Here is a 16,461-nt window from a genome sequence, read left to right as displayed (position 1 = left end):
CCAGTGCCCCTGTATATAGTCTCCACATTGACTCTGTACCAGTGCCCCTGTATATAGCCTCCACATTGACTCTGTACCAGTACCCCCTGTATATAGCCTCCACATTGACTCTGTACCAGTACCCCCTGTATATAGCCTCCACATTGACTCTGTACCAGTACCCCCTGTATATAGTCTCCACATTGACTCTGTACCAGTACCCCCTGTATATAGTCTCCACATTGACTCTGTACCAGTACCCCCTGAATATAGCCTCCACATTGACTCTGTACCGGTACCCCCTGTATATAGCCTCCACATTGACTCTGTACCAGTACCCCCTGTATATAGTCTCCACATTGACTCTGTACCAGTACCCCCTGAATATAGCCTCCACATTGACTCTGTACCAGTACCCCCTGTATATAGTCTCCACATTGACTCTGTACCAGTACCCCCTGAATATAGCCTCCACATTGACTCTGTACCAGTACCCCCTGTATATAGTCTCCACATTGACTCTGTACCAGTACCCCCTGTATATAGCCTCCACATTGACTCTGTACCAGTACCCCCTGTATATAGTCTCCACATTGACTCTGTACCAGTACCCCCTGTATATAGTCTCCACATTGACTCTGTACCAGTACCCCCTGAATATAGCCTCCACATTGACTCTGTACCGGTACCCCCTGTATATAGCCTCCACATTGACTCTGTACCAGTACCCCCTGTATATAGTCTCCACATTGACTCTGTACCAGTACCCCCTGAATATAGCCTCCACATTGACTCTGTACCAGTACCCCCTGTATATAGTCTCCACATTGACTCTGTACCAGTACCCCCTGAATATAGCCTCCACATTGACTCTATACCAGTACCCCCTGTATATAGCCTCCACATTGACTCTGTACCAGTACCCCCTGTATATAGCCTCCACATTGACTCTGTACCAGTACCCCCTGTATATAGCCTCCACATTGACTCTGTACCAGTACCCCCTGTATATAGCCTCCACATTGACTCTATACCAGTACCCCCTGTATATAGTCTCCACATTGACTCTGTACCAGTACCCCCTGTATATAGTCTCCACATTGACTCTATACCAGTACCCCCTGTATATAGCCTCCACATTGCCTCTATACCAGTGCCCCTGTATATAGCCTCCACATTGACTCTATACCAGTACCCCCTGTATATAGCCTCCACATTGACTCTATACCAGTACCCCCTGTATATAGTCTCCACATTGACTCTATACCAGTACCCCCTGTATATAGCCTCCACATTGACTCTATACCAGTGCCCCTGTATATAGCCTCCACATTGACTCTATACCAGTGCCCCTGTATATAGCCTCCACATTGACTCTGTACCAGTACACCCTGTATATAGTCTCCACATTGACTCTGTACCAGTGCCCCTGTATATAGCCTCCACATTGACTCTGTACCAGTGCCCCTGTATATAGCCTCCACATTGACTCTGTACCAGTGCCCCTGTATATAGCCTCCACATTGACTCTGTACCAGTGCCCCTGTATATAGTCTCCACATTGACTCTGTACCAGTGCCCCTGTATATAGCCTCCACATTGACTCTGTACCAGTGCCCCTGTATATAGCCTCCACATTGACTCTGTACCAGTGCCCCTGTATATAGCCTCCACATTGACTCTGTACCAGTGCCCCTGTATATAGCCTCCACATTGACTCTGTACCAGTGCCCCTGTATATAGTCTCCACATTGACTCTGTACCAGTGCCCCTGTATATAGTCTCCACATTGACTCTGTACCAGTGCCCCTGTATATAGCCTCCACATTGACTCTGTACCAGTACCCCCTGTATATAGCCTCCACATTGACTCTGTACCAGTACCCCCTGTATATAGCCTCCACATTGACTCTGTACCAGTACCCCCTGTATATAGTCTCCACATTGACTCTGTACCAGTACCCCCTGTATATAGTCTCCACATTGACTCTGTACCAGTACCCCCTGAATATAGCCTCCACATTGACTCTGTACCGGTACCCCCTGTATATAGCCTCCACATTGACTCTGTACCAGTACCCCCTGTATATAGTCTCCACATTGACTCTGTACCAGTACCCCCTGAATATAGCCTCCACATTGACTCTGTACCAGTACCCCCTGTATATAGTCTCCACATTGACTCTGTACCAGTACCCCCTGAATATAGCCTCCACATTGACTCTGTACCAGTACCCCCTGTATATAGTCTCCACATTGACTCTGTACCAGTACCCCCTGTATATAGCCTCCACATTGACTCTGTACCAGTACCCCCTGTATATAGTCTCCACATTGACTCTGTACCAGTACCCCCTGTATATAGTCTCCACATTGACTCTGTACCAGTACCCCCTGAATATAGCCTCCACATTGACTCTGTACCGGTACCCCCTGTATATAGCCTCCACATTGACTCTGTACCAGTACCCCCTGTATATAGTCTCCACATTGACTCTGTACCAGTACCCCCTGAATATAGCCTCCACATTGACTCTGTACCAGTACCCCCTGTATATAGTCTCCACATTGACTCTGTACCAGTACCCCCTGAATATAGCCTCCACATTGACTCTATACCAGTACCCCCTGTATATAGCCTCCACATTGACTCTGTACCAGTACCCCCTGTATATAGCCTCCACATTGACTCTGTACCAGTACCCCCTGTATATAGCCTCCACATTGACTCTGTACCAGTACCCCCTGTATATAGCCTCCACATTGACTCTATACCAGTACCCCCTGTATATAGTCTCCACATTGACTCTGTACCAGTACCCCCTGTATATAGTCTCCACATTGACTCTATACCAGTACCCCCTGTATATAGCCTCCACATTGACTCTATACCAGTGCCCCTGTATATAGCCTCCACATTGACTCTATACCAGTACCCCCTGTATATAGCCTCCACATTGACTCTATACCAGTACCCCCTGTATATAGTCTCCACATTGACTCTATACCAGTACCCCCTGTATATAGCCTCCACATTGACTCTATACCAGTGCCCCTGTATATAGCCTCCACATTGACTCTATACCAGTGCCCCTGTATATAGTCTCCACATTGACTCTATACCAGTGCCCCTGTATATAGCCTCCACATTGACTCTATACCAGTACCCCCTGTATATAGTCTCCACATTGACTCTATACCAGTGCCCCTGTATATAGCCTCCACATTGACTCTATACCAGTACCCCCTGTATATAGCTTTAACTACTGTTATTTTACTGCTGCTCTTTAATTATTTGTTACTTTTATTTCATACTTTTTTGGAGGGTGTTTTCTTAAAACTGCATTGTTGGTTAAGAGCTTGTAAGTAAGCATTTCACTGTAAGGTTGTATTGCACCTATTGCATTTCACTGTAAGGTTGTATTGCACCTATTGCATTTCACTGTAAGGTTGTATTTCACCTGTTATATTCAGCGCATGTGACAAATACAATTTGATTTGATTTGACTAGATCGTCCACTCATGCAACATACACATTGCATCTTAGAAAAGCCATTAGGCGCCGTATCACTGTCAGAGTTAATGTGTACCGGAGAGGGGCCCTAGGAGTCACAACCACAGTCACCCCCACCCCACATCGTTGTCCTTCATCTCTGGCGAGCTACAGGTATCTCCTGTATGCTAATCGTTCTGTTCAACGCTCCTAACGGGACTGTTCTATTTGCACAGGGAGAGTCGGATCGGAAGTATGTTCAGATCAATACTCCAAAGGTCAGCCTTTGATTTAACCTACAGGTTTACTGTACCTGTACTCAGGTGTGTGAGTGACTGAATGTGTCCTACTGGTCTCAGGTGTGTGAGAGGCTGAATGTATCCTACTGGTCTCAGGTGTGTGAGTGGCTGAATGTATCCTACTGGTCTCAGGTGTGTGAGAGGCTGAATGTATCCTACTGGTCTCAGGTGTGTGAGAGGCTGAATGTATCCTACTGGTCTCAGGTGTGTGAGAGGCTGAATGTATCCTACTGGTCTCAGGTGTGTGAGTGGCTGAATGTATCCTACTGGTCTCAGGTGTGTGAGTGGCTGAATGTATCCTACTGGTCTCAGGTGTGTGAGTGACTGAATGTGTCCTACTGGTCTCAGGTGTGTGAGTGGCTGAATGTTTCCTACTGGGCTCAGGTGTGTGAGTGGCTGAATGTATCCTACTGGTCTCAGGTGTGTGAGTGACTGAATGTATCCTACTGGTCTCAGGTGTGCGAGTGGCTGAATGTATCCTACTGGTCTCAGGTGTGTGAGTGGCTGAATGTGTCCTACTGGTCTCAGGTGTGTGAGTGGCTGAATGTGTCCTACTGGTCTCAGGTGTGTGAGTGGCTGAATGTATCCTACTGGTCTCAGGTGTGTGAGTGGCTGAATGTATCCTACTGGTCTCAGGTGTGTGAGTGACTGAATGTGTCCTACTGGTCTCAGGTGTGTGAGTGGCTGAATGTTTCCTACTGGGCTCAGGTGTGTGAGTGGCTGAATGTATCCTACTGGTCTCAGGTGTGTGAGTGACTGAATGTATCCTACTGGTCTCAGGTGTGCGAGTGGCTGAATGTATCCTACTGGTCTCAGGTGTGTGAGTGGCTGAATGTGTCCTACTGGTCTCAGGTGTGTGAGTGGCTGAATGTGTCCTACTGGTCTCAGGTGTGTGAGTGGCTGAATGTGTCCTACTGGTCTCAGGTGTGTGAGTGGCTGAATGTATCCTACTGGTCTCAGGTGTGTGAGTGGCTGAATGTGTCCTACTGGTCTCAGGTGTGTGAGAGGCTGAATGTGTCCTACTGGTCTCAGGTGTGTGAGTGGCTGAATATGTCCTACTGGTCTCAGGTGTGTGAGTGGCTGAATGTATCCTACTGGTCTCAGGTGTGTGAGTGGCTGAATGTATCCTACTGGTCTCAGGTGTGTGAGTGGCTGAATGTGTCCTACTGGTCTCAGGTGTGTGAGTGGCTGAATGTATCCTACTGGTCTCAGGTGTGTGAGAGGCTGAATGTATCCTACTGGTCTCAGGTGTGTGAGTGGCTGAATGTGTCCTACTGGTCTCAGGTGTGTGAGTGGCTGAATGTGTCCTACTGGTCTCAGGTGTGTGAGTGGCTGAATGTATCCTACTGGTCTCAGGTGTGTGAGTGACTGAATGTGTCCTACTGGTCTCAGGTGTGTGAGTGGCTGACTGTATCCTACTGGTCTCAGGTGTGTGAGTGGCTGACTGTATCCTACTGGTCTCAGGTGTGTGAGTGGCTGAATGTATCCTACTGGTCTCAGGTGTGTGAGAGGCTGAATGTATCCTACTGGTCTCAGGTGTGTGAGTGGCTGAATGTGTCCTACTGGTCTCAGGTGTGTGAGTGACTGAATGTGTCCTACTGGTCTCAGGTGTGTGAGTGACTGAATGTGTCCTACTGGTCTCAGGTGTTTGAGAGGCTGAATGTATCCTACTGGTCTCAGGTTAAGGCCCAGTGGTTCGTTCACTGCACCTTCACTGGAATTCAGGCAATCTGCTTCAGTTAAATATTTTACTTGAGCAACGGCCAAGTCATGTTATATGATCTGTGTATATTTATCGATTAGCCAACGGTACAGGACAAAAGGACATGGTTTCCATTACGGCCTTGCACAATAGCAGCATGTGAAGCAAGCCAAGCCAAGGCACGCTCGTTAATCTGTCTGTGGATTGGAGCGTGTTTTTATGTGTTCAATTAAAAAAGCTTTGTTGAGCTCTGTGTGTTGTTTTTCCGCTGATCTGATCTATGTTTACTTAGTTCTCTTATATTGTAATTGACACTTAATTAACATGCGCTAATGACTAGGTGTCTATGGGAAATATGACTATTTAATTTCTCATGGGTAACACAGGATGTTTTTCAATCCACATCACACTTTCCACCTCCGTCATGTCCCAACATGCTGTGTGTTTGCTGTTCCCTGGTCCTCTGATGTTGAACGAGGCCCCAGTGATTTCTACATCTCTTTCCTCATCTCTAGTTGCCTCTCTCGTTCTCCTGCTCTTCTCTAGCTGCCTCTCTCTTTCTCCTGCTCTTCTCTAGCTGCCTCTCTCTTTCTCCTGCTCTTCTCTAGCTGCCTCTCTCTTTCTCCTGCTCTTCTCTAGCTGCCTCTCTCTTTCTCCCGCTCTTCTCTAGCTGCCTCTCTCTTTCTCCTGCTCTTCTCTAGCTGCCTCTCTTTCTCCTGCTCTTCTCTAGCTGTCTCTCTTTCTCCTGCTCTTCTCTAGCTGCCTCTCTCTTTCTTCTGCTCTTCTCTAGCTGCCTCTCTCTTTCTCCCGCTCTTCTCTAGCTGCCTCTCTCTTTCTCCCGCTCTTCTCTAGCTCTCAATCACTCTCCCCTCCTCCCTCAATCACTCTCCCCTCCTCCCTCAATCACTCTCCCCTCCTCCCTCAATCACTCTCCCCTCTTCCCTCAACTACTCTCCCTTCCTCCCTCAATCACTCTCCCCTCCTCCCTCAATCACTCTCCCCTCTTCCCTCAACTACTCTCGCCCCCTCCCTCAATCACTCTCCCCTCCTCCCTCAACCATGATGATGTCTTGGTTAGTCAGAGTCACTGATGTGGAGAGAACATTTACGTGGGTGAGTGGGTCAACAGGGTGTACACTCAGAGCCCCAAAATAGGGTATAATAGGGCTGTTCTGCAGTGTCCCTGGTCACCCTGAACACCCACCTTGAACACGAGGGTCTCCTCCGGGTGCTGAGGGAGCTGTCCATTTTATCCTTCACAGATTATCACAGTGCTTCAAAGATGAGGTCACAACAGCACTATTTATTTATTGTCAAGAACCACTAGAATGTCATAGAGACCTGCTCCAACTTCAGCCTGAGGGGACCAGTGATTTCTTTATCTCAATGTTCACCTCTGACTCCTGGCCTGAGGACAGTAAAGCAACCTGACCCTTGTCACGTGTCCTGTGTAACCTGTTCTGATACCATTATGACCTGTCCTGTGTAACCTGTTCTGATACCATTATGACCTGTCCTGTGTAACCTGTTCTGATACCATTATGACCTGTCCTGTGTAACCTGATCTGATACCATTATGACCTGTTCTGATACCATTATGACCTGTCCTGTGTAACCTGTTCTGATACCATTATGACCTGTCCTGTCTAACCTGTTCTGACACCATTATGACCTGTCCTGTGTAACCTGTTCTGATACCATTATGACCTGTCCTGTGTAACCTGTTCTGATACCATTATGACCTGTCCTGTGTAACCTGTTCTGATACCATTATGACCTGTCCTGTGTAACCTGATCTGATACCATTATGACCTGTCCTGTGTAACCGTTTCTGATACCGTTATGACCTGTCCTGTGTAACTTGTTCTGATACCGTGATAAGTTGAACTTGACACTGATTCTATCTGCATTGTCTGTCACCACAATTACTACAGATCTGTAACGGAATACAGTTACTGTTACGCGTTTGCATTGAAAACATGTTATTTCATTACATGTAGGTCCTTACTTCCCAATGCTGGTAGTAACCCAGTAACCTCTGTAGAATTGTCTACGATGGAAAGGTTTCCTGTGATATCCCGGTCGTGGTGGTAGCGTAGTGTACGTTGGGTAGCTTACTGGAGTGTCTGTATGCAGAGTGAGCTCATCCTCTGGGCTGACTGAACACTGTGAACACTCTTAGTGAATCAGACACCGTTCCTGTAGAAAGATCAGCCCATTGCCTTCAATCAAAGAGCAGGAAGTCATGACCTTTAAGTTCTCCTTACAGACGGCAAATATAGCACGAAACCTGCAAGTATAACTGTGTATAACCTAAGGAATTGTTTCTACGTTATGTCATTTCTCCATGTCTCCTCATCCAGTCTGCATATTATTGAACTATTGGATCCATAATGTTTTTGTAAATGATGGAATAACTAATCGTCAGGTATTTAGTGTTCTCTTCCATCCTCTTTCCCCTCAGCTCTCAGTGTGGTGGGACAGGAGATCCCTTCAAGGCCGCATGGCTGCATGGAGGGCAGCTGTTACCCGGCAACAGGTAACCTGCTGGTTGGCCGAGCCATGAATCTGACCGCTACCTCCACTTGTGGTCTTCATGGGCCAGAACACTACTGCATAGTCAGCCACCTGCAGGTGAGAACACACACACTCACTCACTCATTCGCAAACACACACACACACACACACACACACACACACACACACACACACACACACACACACACACACACACACACACACACACACACACACACACACACACACACACACACACACACACACACACACACACACACACACACACACACACACACACAATTGGACTTGAAACTGAACTGTTCAATTTCAGTCCCAGGTATACAGCGCACCCCGCCTTCCTCCCTCTCCCCCTCCCTCCCTACCTCCATGCTTCCTCCCTCTTCCCACCCTTCCCTCCCTACCTCCATGATTCCTCCCTCTTCCCACCACTCCCTCCTTACCTCCATCCTTCCTCCCTCTCCCCCTCCCTCCCTACCTCCATCCTTCCTCTCTCTTCCCACCCCTCCCTCCCTACCTCCATCCTTCCTCCCTCTCCCCACCCCCTCCCTCCCTGACACATGTTGACTTGATGCTCTGCATGCCTGCATGTAGGCTATGTGTTCTACCTCATTGCTAACCTTTGGGGAGGAGATACCGCAGCACATTGTTGAGTATAAGGTAACATGATTGACAGGTGGTGACTGTGGAATGGCTCTTAGCTAGCGCAGGGCGTGACTGACAGCCAGTGTAAGGGGCTGGGCCAAGGCCAAAGGCTGATCTGCAGTAATCTTCCTATGGGCTGTTTGTTGTGACGCTCTGTCAGAGGGGCTCCTGTCTGGCCCCACCACCCACCTGATGGGCTGGAACTAAAACTGTAACGCTAGCCCAGCTCTCACTGGGTCAGGGACGGAGGTGGAGTGGAAGAATGGGGGAGGATCTTCCTGTGTCAATGAAGATCAGTCAACTCTTAGAACTGCTCAGTTGTAATCTGAGGTTCCTCCATGTTTGACTAATGAGAGATAGATACGTCTGAGATGTGAGGAGAGGGAGAGAGGTTTGTTGATGGAGGATCAGTTTAAGATGGTGGGAACCTAAGCATGAAGAGAGGAATACTCCTATAAGTCTAGGTCCTGAATGAGGGTGTGGCAGGCATATGTACCCCAACACACTATACTGATACTGTACACCCTATACTGATACTGTACACACTATACTGATACTGTACACACTATATTGATACTGTATACACTATACTGATACTGTACACACTATACTGATACTGTACACACTATACTGATACTGTACACACTATACTGATACTGTACACACTATACTGATACTGTACACACTATACTGATACTGTACACACTATACTGATACTGTACACCCTATACTGATACTGTACACACTATACTGATACTGTACACACTATACTGTACACACTATACTGATACTGTACACACTATACTGATACTGTACACACTATACTGATACTGTACACCCTATACTGATACTGTACACACTATACTGATACTGTACACACTATACTGATACTGTGCACACTATACTGATACTGTACACACTATACTGATACTGTACACACTACTGATACTGTACACACTATACTGATACTGTACACACTATACTGTACACACTATACTGATACTGTACACACTATACTGATACTGTACACCCTATACTGATACTGTACACACTATACTGATACTGTACACACTATACTGATACTGTACACACTATACTGATACTGTACACACTATGCTGATACTGTACACACTATACTGATACTGTACACACTATACTGATACTGTACACACTATGCTGTACACACTATACTGATACTGTACACACTATACTGATACTGTACACACTATACTGATACTGTACACCCTATACTGATACTGTACACACTATACTGATACTGTACACACTATACTGATACTGTACACACTATACTGATACTGTACACACTATGCTGATACTGTACACACTATACTGATACTGTACACACTATACTGATACTGTACACACTATGCTGTACACACTATACTGATACTGTACACACTATACTGTACACACTATACTGGTACTGTACACACTATACTGTACACACCATACTGATACTGTACACACTATACTGATACTGTACACACTATACTGTACACACTACACTGATACAGTACACACTATACTGATACTGTACACACTATACTGATACTATACACAGTATACTGATGCTGTACACAGTATACTGATACTGTACACACTATACTGATACTGTACACACTATATTGATACTGTACACACGATACTGTACACACTATACTGATACTGTACACACTATACTGATACTGCACACAATATACTGATACTGTACACACTATACTGATACTGTACACACTATACTGATACTGTACACACTATACTGATACTGTACACACTATACTGATACTGTACACACTATACTGATACTGTACACACTATATTGATACTGTACACACTATACTGTACACACTATACTGATACTGTACACAATATACTGATACTGTACACACCATACTGATACTGTACACACTATACTGATACTATACACACTATACTGATACTGTACACACTATACTGATACTGTACACACTCTACTGATACTGTACACACTCTACTGATACTGTACACACTCTACTGATACTGTACACACTATATTGATACTGTACACACTATACTGTACACACTATACCGTACACACTATACTGATACTGTACACAATATACTGATACTGTACACACTATACTGATACTATACACACTATACTGATACTGTACACACTATACTGTACACACCCACCATACTGATACTGTACACTCTATACTGATACTGTACACACTATACTGATACTGTACACACTATACTGATACTGTACACACTATACTCAAATCAAATCAAATGTTATTAGTCACATGCGCCAAATACAACAGACCTTACAGTGAAATGCTTACTTACGTGCCCCTAACCAACAATGCAGTTTTACATTTAAAAAAAAGAAAAAAGAAAAAAAAGAAATAAAAGTACAAGTAATTAAAGAGCAGCAGCAAAATAACAATAGCGAGGCTATATACAGGGGGTACCGATACAGAGTCAATGTGCGGGGGCACCTGTTAGTCGAGGTAACATGTACATGTAGGTAGAGTTATTAAAGTGACTACGCATAGATGATAACAACAGAGAGTAGCAGCGGTGTAAAAGAGGGTGGGGGGGGAATGCAAATAGTCTGGGTAGCCATTTGATTATATGTTCAGGAGTCTTATGGCTTGGAGGTAGAAGCCGTTTAGAAGCATCTTGGACCTAGACTTGGCACTCCGGTACCGCTTTCCGTGCAGTAGCAGAGAGAACAGTCTCTGACTAGGGTGGCTGGAGTCTTTGACAATTTTTAGGGCCTTCCTCTGACACCGCCTGGTATAGAGGTCCTGGATGGCATGAAGCTTTGCACCAGTGATGTACTGGGCCGTACGCACTACCGTCTGTAGTGCCTTGCGATCAGAGGCCGATCAGTTGCCATACCAGGTAGTGATGCAACCAGTCAGGATGCTCTCGATGGTGCAGCTGTAGAATCTTTTGAGGATCTGAGGACCCATGCCAAATCTTTTCAGTCTCCTGAGGGGGAATAGGTTTTATCGTGCCCTCTTCATGACTGTCTTGGTGTGCTTGGACCATGTTCGTTTGTTGGTGATGTGGACACCAAGGAACTTGAAGCGTTCAACCTGCTCCACTGCAGACCCGTCGATGAGAATGGGGACGTGCTCGGGTCCTCTTTTTCCTGTAGTCCACATTAATCTCCTTTGTCTTGATCACGTTGAGGGAGAGGTTGTTGTCCTTGCACCACCCGGCCAGGTCTCTGACCTCCTCCCTATAGGCCGTCTCATCATTGTCGGTGATCAGGCCTACCACTGTTGTGTCATCGGCAAGCTTAATGATGGTTTTGGAGTCGTGCCTGGCCGTGCAGACATAAGTGAACAGGGAGTACAGGAGGGGACTGAGCATGCACCCCTGAGGGGCCCCTTTGTTGAGGATCAGTGTGGCGGATGTGTTATTACCTCCCCTTACCACCTGGGGGCGGCCCGTGAGGAAGTCCAGGATCCAGTTGCAAAGGGAGGTGTTTAGTCCCAGGGTACTTAGCTTATTGATGAGTTTTGAGCGCACTATGGAGTTGAACGCTGAGCTGTAGTCAATGAATAGCATTCTCACAAAGGTGTTCCTTTTGTCCAGGTGGGAAAGGGCAGTGTGGAGTGCATTAAAGATTGCATCATCTGTGGATCTGTAAGGGCAGTATGCAAAATTGTGTTTAAAATTGTGTTTCTAGGATAATGGTGATCCATGACCAGCCTTTCAAAGCACTGCATGGCTACAGACGTGAGTGCGGTCGATAGTCATTTAGGCAGGTTACCTTAGTGTCCTTGGGCACAGGGACTAAGCTGGTCTGCTTGAAACATGTTGGTATTATAGTCTCGGACAGGGAGAGTTTGAAAATGTCAGTGAAGACACTTGCCAGTTGGTCAGCGTATGCTCGCAGTACATGTCCTGGTAATCCATCTGGCCCAGCGGCCTTGTGAATGTTTACCTGTTTAAAGGTCTTACTCACATCGGATGCAGAGAGCGTGATCACAGGCTCTGGAACAGCTGGAACAGCTGCTGCTCTCATGCATTTTTCAGTGTTATTTGCCTCGAAGCGAGCATAGAAGTAGTTTAGCTCGTCTGGTAGGCTCGTGTCTCTGGGCTGCTCTCGGCTGTGTTTCCCTTTGTAGTCTGTAGTAGTTTGCAAGCCCTGCCACATCCGACGAGCATCAGAGGCGGTGTGGTACGATTCCATCTTAGTCCTGTATTGACGCTTTACATTTTTGAAGGTTCGTTGGAGGGCATAGCGGGATTTCTTATAAGCTTCCGGGTTAGAGTCCCGCTCCTTGAAAGTGGCAGCTCTAGCCTTTAGCTCAGTGCAGATGTTGACTGTAATCCATGGCTTCTGGTTGAGGTATGTACGTACGGTCACTGTGGGGACATCGTCATCGATGCACTTATTGATGAAGCTCATGACTGATGTGGTGTACCCGGAACATATTCCAGTCTGTGCAAGCAAAACAGTCCTGTAGCTTAGCATCTGCTTCATCTGACCACTTTTTTATTGATCGAGTCACTGGTGCTTCCTACTGATACAGTACACACTATACTGATACAGTACACACTATACTGATACTGTGCACACTATACTGATACAGTACACGCTATACTGATAATGTACACACTCCTATTTTCCTATTGATTTCTCCTCAATCCGTTTAGCATCATCTTGTTGTTGTTGGAGGCTCAACCTAGTTAAGAAACCTGCTCTGGAGTTCCCTGCCCCCCCCCCTCCCTGCCCCCTCCCCCTCATAATATATACCTACTGCTTCTGTCTCCCTGTAGGAATCAGACAAGTGTTTTGCGTGTAACTCTCAGCATCCTTATGACCCGTACAACCACAAAAACAGTCACCGTGTGAAGAACGTCATCCAACTCAAGGACAGCAATGAGGACCTCACCTGGTGGCAGTCTGTCAACGGTGTGTGTGTGTCTGTGTGTCTGTGTGTCTGTGTGTCTGTGTGTCTGTGTGTCTGTGTGTCTGTGTGTCTGTGTGTGTGTGTGTGTATCATCTGCAATAATTCCTCCTTGTGGGATTTATTCACTACAGGGGAGGAGGGTGTCAGTATCAGACTGAATCTGGAGGCAGAATTCCACTTCACTCACCTCATCATGAAGTTTAAGGTGAGAGCTGTCTGATGGCTGCTCAGGTATTTGTTGAGTAATATCAAAGGGACATAAATTCAAACTATCTATAAACACGTTATTATATCCAAGAGACATGAATTCAAACTATCTACAAACATATTATTACCATTAAAACAGACATGCAGTAAACATCACAGAAATGACAGTGAAAAAGTCCCAGACGCTACTGAATACTTTCCCCGCTATCTTTCCATAGACCTTCCGACCTGCCGCCATGCTGATCGAGCGTTCGGCTGATTTTGGTCGCTCCTGGAGACCGTACCGTTATTTTGCCTACAACTGCTCCAAGACGTTCTCCAGAGTGCACGCCCACTCCCTCCACCACATCAATGATGTCATCTGTGAGGAGAGATACTCTGACATCGAGCCCTCCACGGAAGGAGAGGTGATGACATAGACGGAAACTATACCACTATGAGTTGTACTCCTTTATAATGAATGTACGATTACAACGATCTGTTCATCACCAGTTAGTTTCATCTCTTCGTTACTTTTTCATCTCTTGCAGGTCATTTATAAAGTGCTCGACCCTGCCATACATGTGAAAGACCCATACAGTTTGGAGATTCAAGGTGAGACAAATAATTGGGAAATTAGATCAATTCAGAGAACAAGTCATAGGAAGACTGAAAGTAACCTATAAACAATCAATTCTGTGACAAATTGATGTTAACATACCCGTTTTGTTGTGTAGAGCTGTTGCGGATCACCAACCTGCGGATCAACTTCACCAAGCTGCACACCCTGGGAGATAACCTGCTGGACCGGCGCTCTGACGCTCTGCAGAAGTACTACTACTCCCTGTACGAGCTGGTGGTGAGGGGCAGCTGCTTCTGCTACGGACACGCCTCCGAGTGTGCCCCCGTACCAGGGGTGGACGCCAGGGACAATGGCATGGTGGGTGGGACATAGGCAGCTCTTTTTACACCATGGTTTATGTCACATGTCCCTGTGTGGGAGCCCTAGGTCATTGCATATGATAGATGACTGCGAACGAAATGTCCAAAAGACAATGATAACTGTCGTGTTTTCTTTCTGTGCTGTGATTGGTCAGATCCATGGGCGATGTGTTTGTAAACACAACACTGAGGGATTGAACTGTGAGCACTGCAAAGACCTCCACAACGACCTGCCCTGGAGACCAGCCGAGGCAGACAACCCTCACACATGCAGAGGTGAGCCTACACTTCACTCAACTGTAGTAGGAAAACAACCCACCCTCACTTGTAGTGGGAGGAATCTGTTGATGTAAACATCCAACACATAACCACGTGGAGAATTAACACTACACACACAGCTGCAGAAACAACATGGAGGACCATTTCTGATGATTGTTCTTTTTTTTGCTTCTTTACCCAGAATGCAACTGTAACGGTCACTCCAACCAGTGTCACTTTGACATGGCAGTGTACCTGGCCACAGGCAATGCCAGCGGTGGCGTCTGTGACGACTGTCTCCATAACACCATGGGACGCACCTGTGAGATGTGTAAACCCTTCTATTACCTGAACCCCAGCAGGGACATCAGAGATCCAGGAGTCTGTAGTGGTGAGTAGAGAGGGTCTGGAATAAAATACATCAGAGATCCAGGAGTCTGTAGTGGTGAGTAGAGGGGGTCTGGAATAAAATACATCAGAGATCCAGGAGTCTGTAGTGGTGAGTAGAGGGGGTCTGGAATAAAATACATCAGAGATCCAGGAGTCTGTAGTGGTGAGTAGAGGGGGTCTGGAATAAAATACATCAGAGATCCAGGAGTCTGTAGTGGTGAGTAGAGGGGGTCTGGAATAAAATACATCAGAGATCCAGGAGTCTGTAGTGGTGAGTAGAGGGGGTCTGGAATAAAATACATCAGAGATCCAGGAGTCTGTAGTGGTGAGTAGAGGGGGTCTCGAATAAAATACATCAGAGATCCAGGAGTCTGTAGTGGTGAGTAGAGGGGGTCTGGAATAAAATACATCTGTCTAGTGTTCTATTATTATTTGACCCTGCTGGTCATCTATGAACATTTCAACATCTTGGCCATGTTCTGTTATAATTTCCACCCGGCACAGCCAGAAGAGGACTGGCCACCCCTCATAGCCTGGTTCCTCTCTAGGTTTCTTCCTAGGTTTTGGCCTTTCTAGGGAGTTTTTCCTAGCCACCGTGCTTCTACACCTGCATTGCTTGCTGTTTGGGGTTTTAGGCTGGGTTTCTGTACAGCACTTTGAGATATCAGCTGATGTAAGAAGGGCTATATAAATACATTTGATTTGATTTGTTCTGCTGTCTGCTTACTTCTATGGATACCGCTATCATGTGTTGTTGGTTATACAGTGTAGATGGACTACTCACTCTATACCCATCTTGGCCTCTCATCTTCCTATTCACCCTGTTGATCTATCTCTCTGTCTCCAGCGTGTGACTGTGATCCTGTGGGCTCCATGGAGGGAGGTGTGTGTGACAGCCACACAGACCAGGACATGGGTATGATCGCGGGGCAGTGCCGCTGTAAGCTGAACGTGAAGGGCACCCGCTGTGACTATTGCAAGGAGGGATACTATGGTCTGAGCCAGAACGATCCACAGGGATGCCAACGTAAGTGTGTGTGTGTGTGCGCGCTTGTGTGTGTGTTTTTTATACAGTACCAGCCAAAAGTT

General features: G+C 46.4%; 1 protein-coding gene across 2 annotated transcripts in view; it reads left to right on the top strand.

The window, feature by feature from the left end:
• The window catches only part of LOC139543016 (laminin subunit beta-1-like), a 78,083-nt gene that overhangs the window by 37,052 nt on the left and 24,570 nt on the right, over positions 1-16,461 (top strand). For both annotated transcript variants that reach the window (XM_071349107.1, XM_071349106.1), the window contains exons 3-11: positions 7,938-8,107; positions 13,463-13,598; positions 13,728-13,801; positions 14,022-14,210; positions 14,334-14,397; positions 14,520-14,722; positions 14,880-15,000; positions 15,185-15,373; positions 16,220-16,399. In XM_071349107.1, coding sequence (XP_071205208.1) covers positions 7,938-8,107; positions 13,463-13,598; positions 13,728-13,801; positions 14,022-14,210; positions 14,334-14,397; positions 14,520-14,722; positions 14,880-15,000; positions 15,185-15,373; positions 16,220-16,399 — 1,326 coding nt within the window. The remainder of the gene's footprint in view (positions 1-7,937; positions 8,108-13,462; positions 13,599-13,727; positions 13,802-14,021; positions 14,211-14,333; positions 14,398-14,519; positions 14,723-14,879; positions 15,001-15,184; positions 15,374-16,219; positions 16,400-16,461) is intronic.

The sequence above is a fragment of the Salvelinus alpinus genome, chromosome 17 (assembly GCF_045679555.1).
Source record: "Salvelinus alpinus chromosome 17, SLU_Salpinus.1, whole genome shotgun sequence".
Taxonomy (NCBI): domain Eukaryota; kingdom Metazoa; phylum Chordata; class Actinopteri; order Salmoniformes; family Salmonidae; genus Salvelinus; species Salvelinus alpinus.
This window is presented reverse-complemented; position numbering and strand designations above follow the sequence as displayed.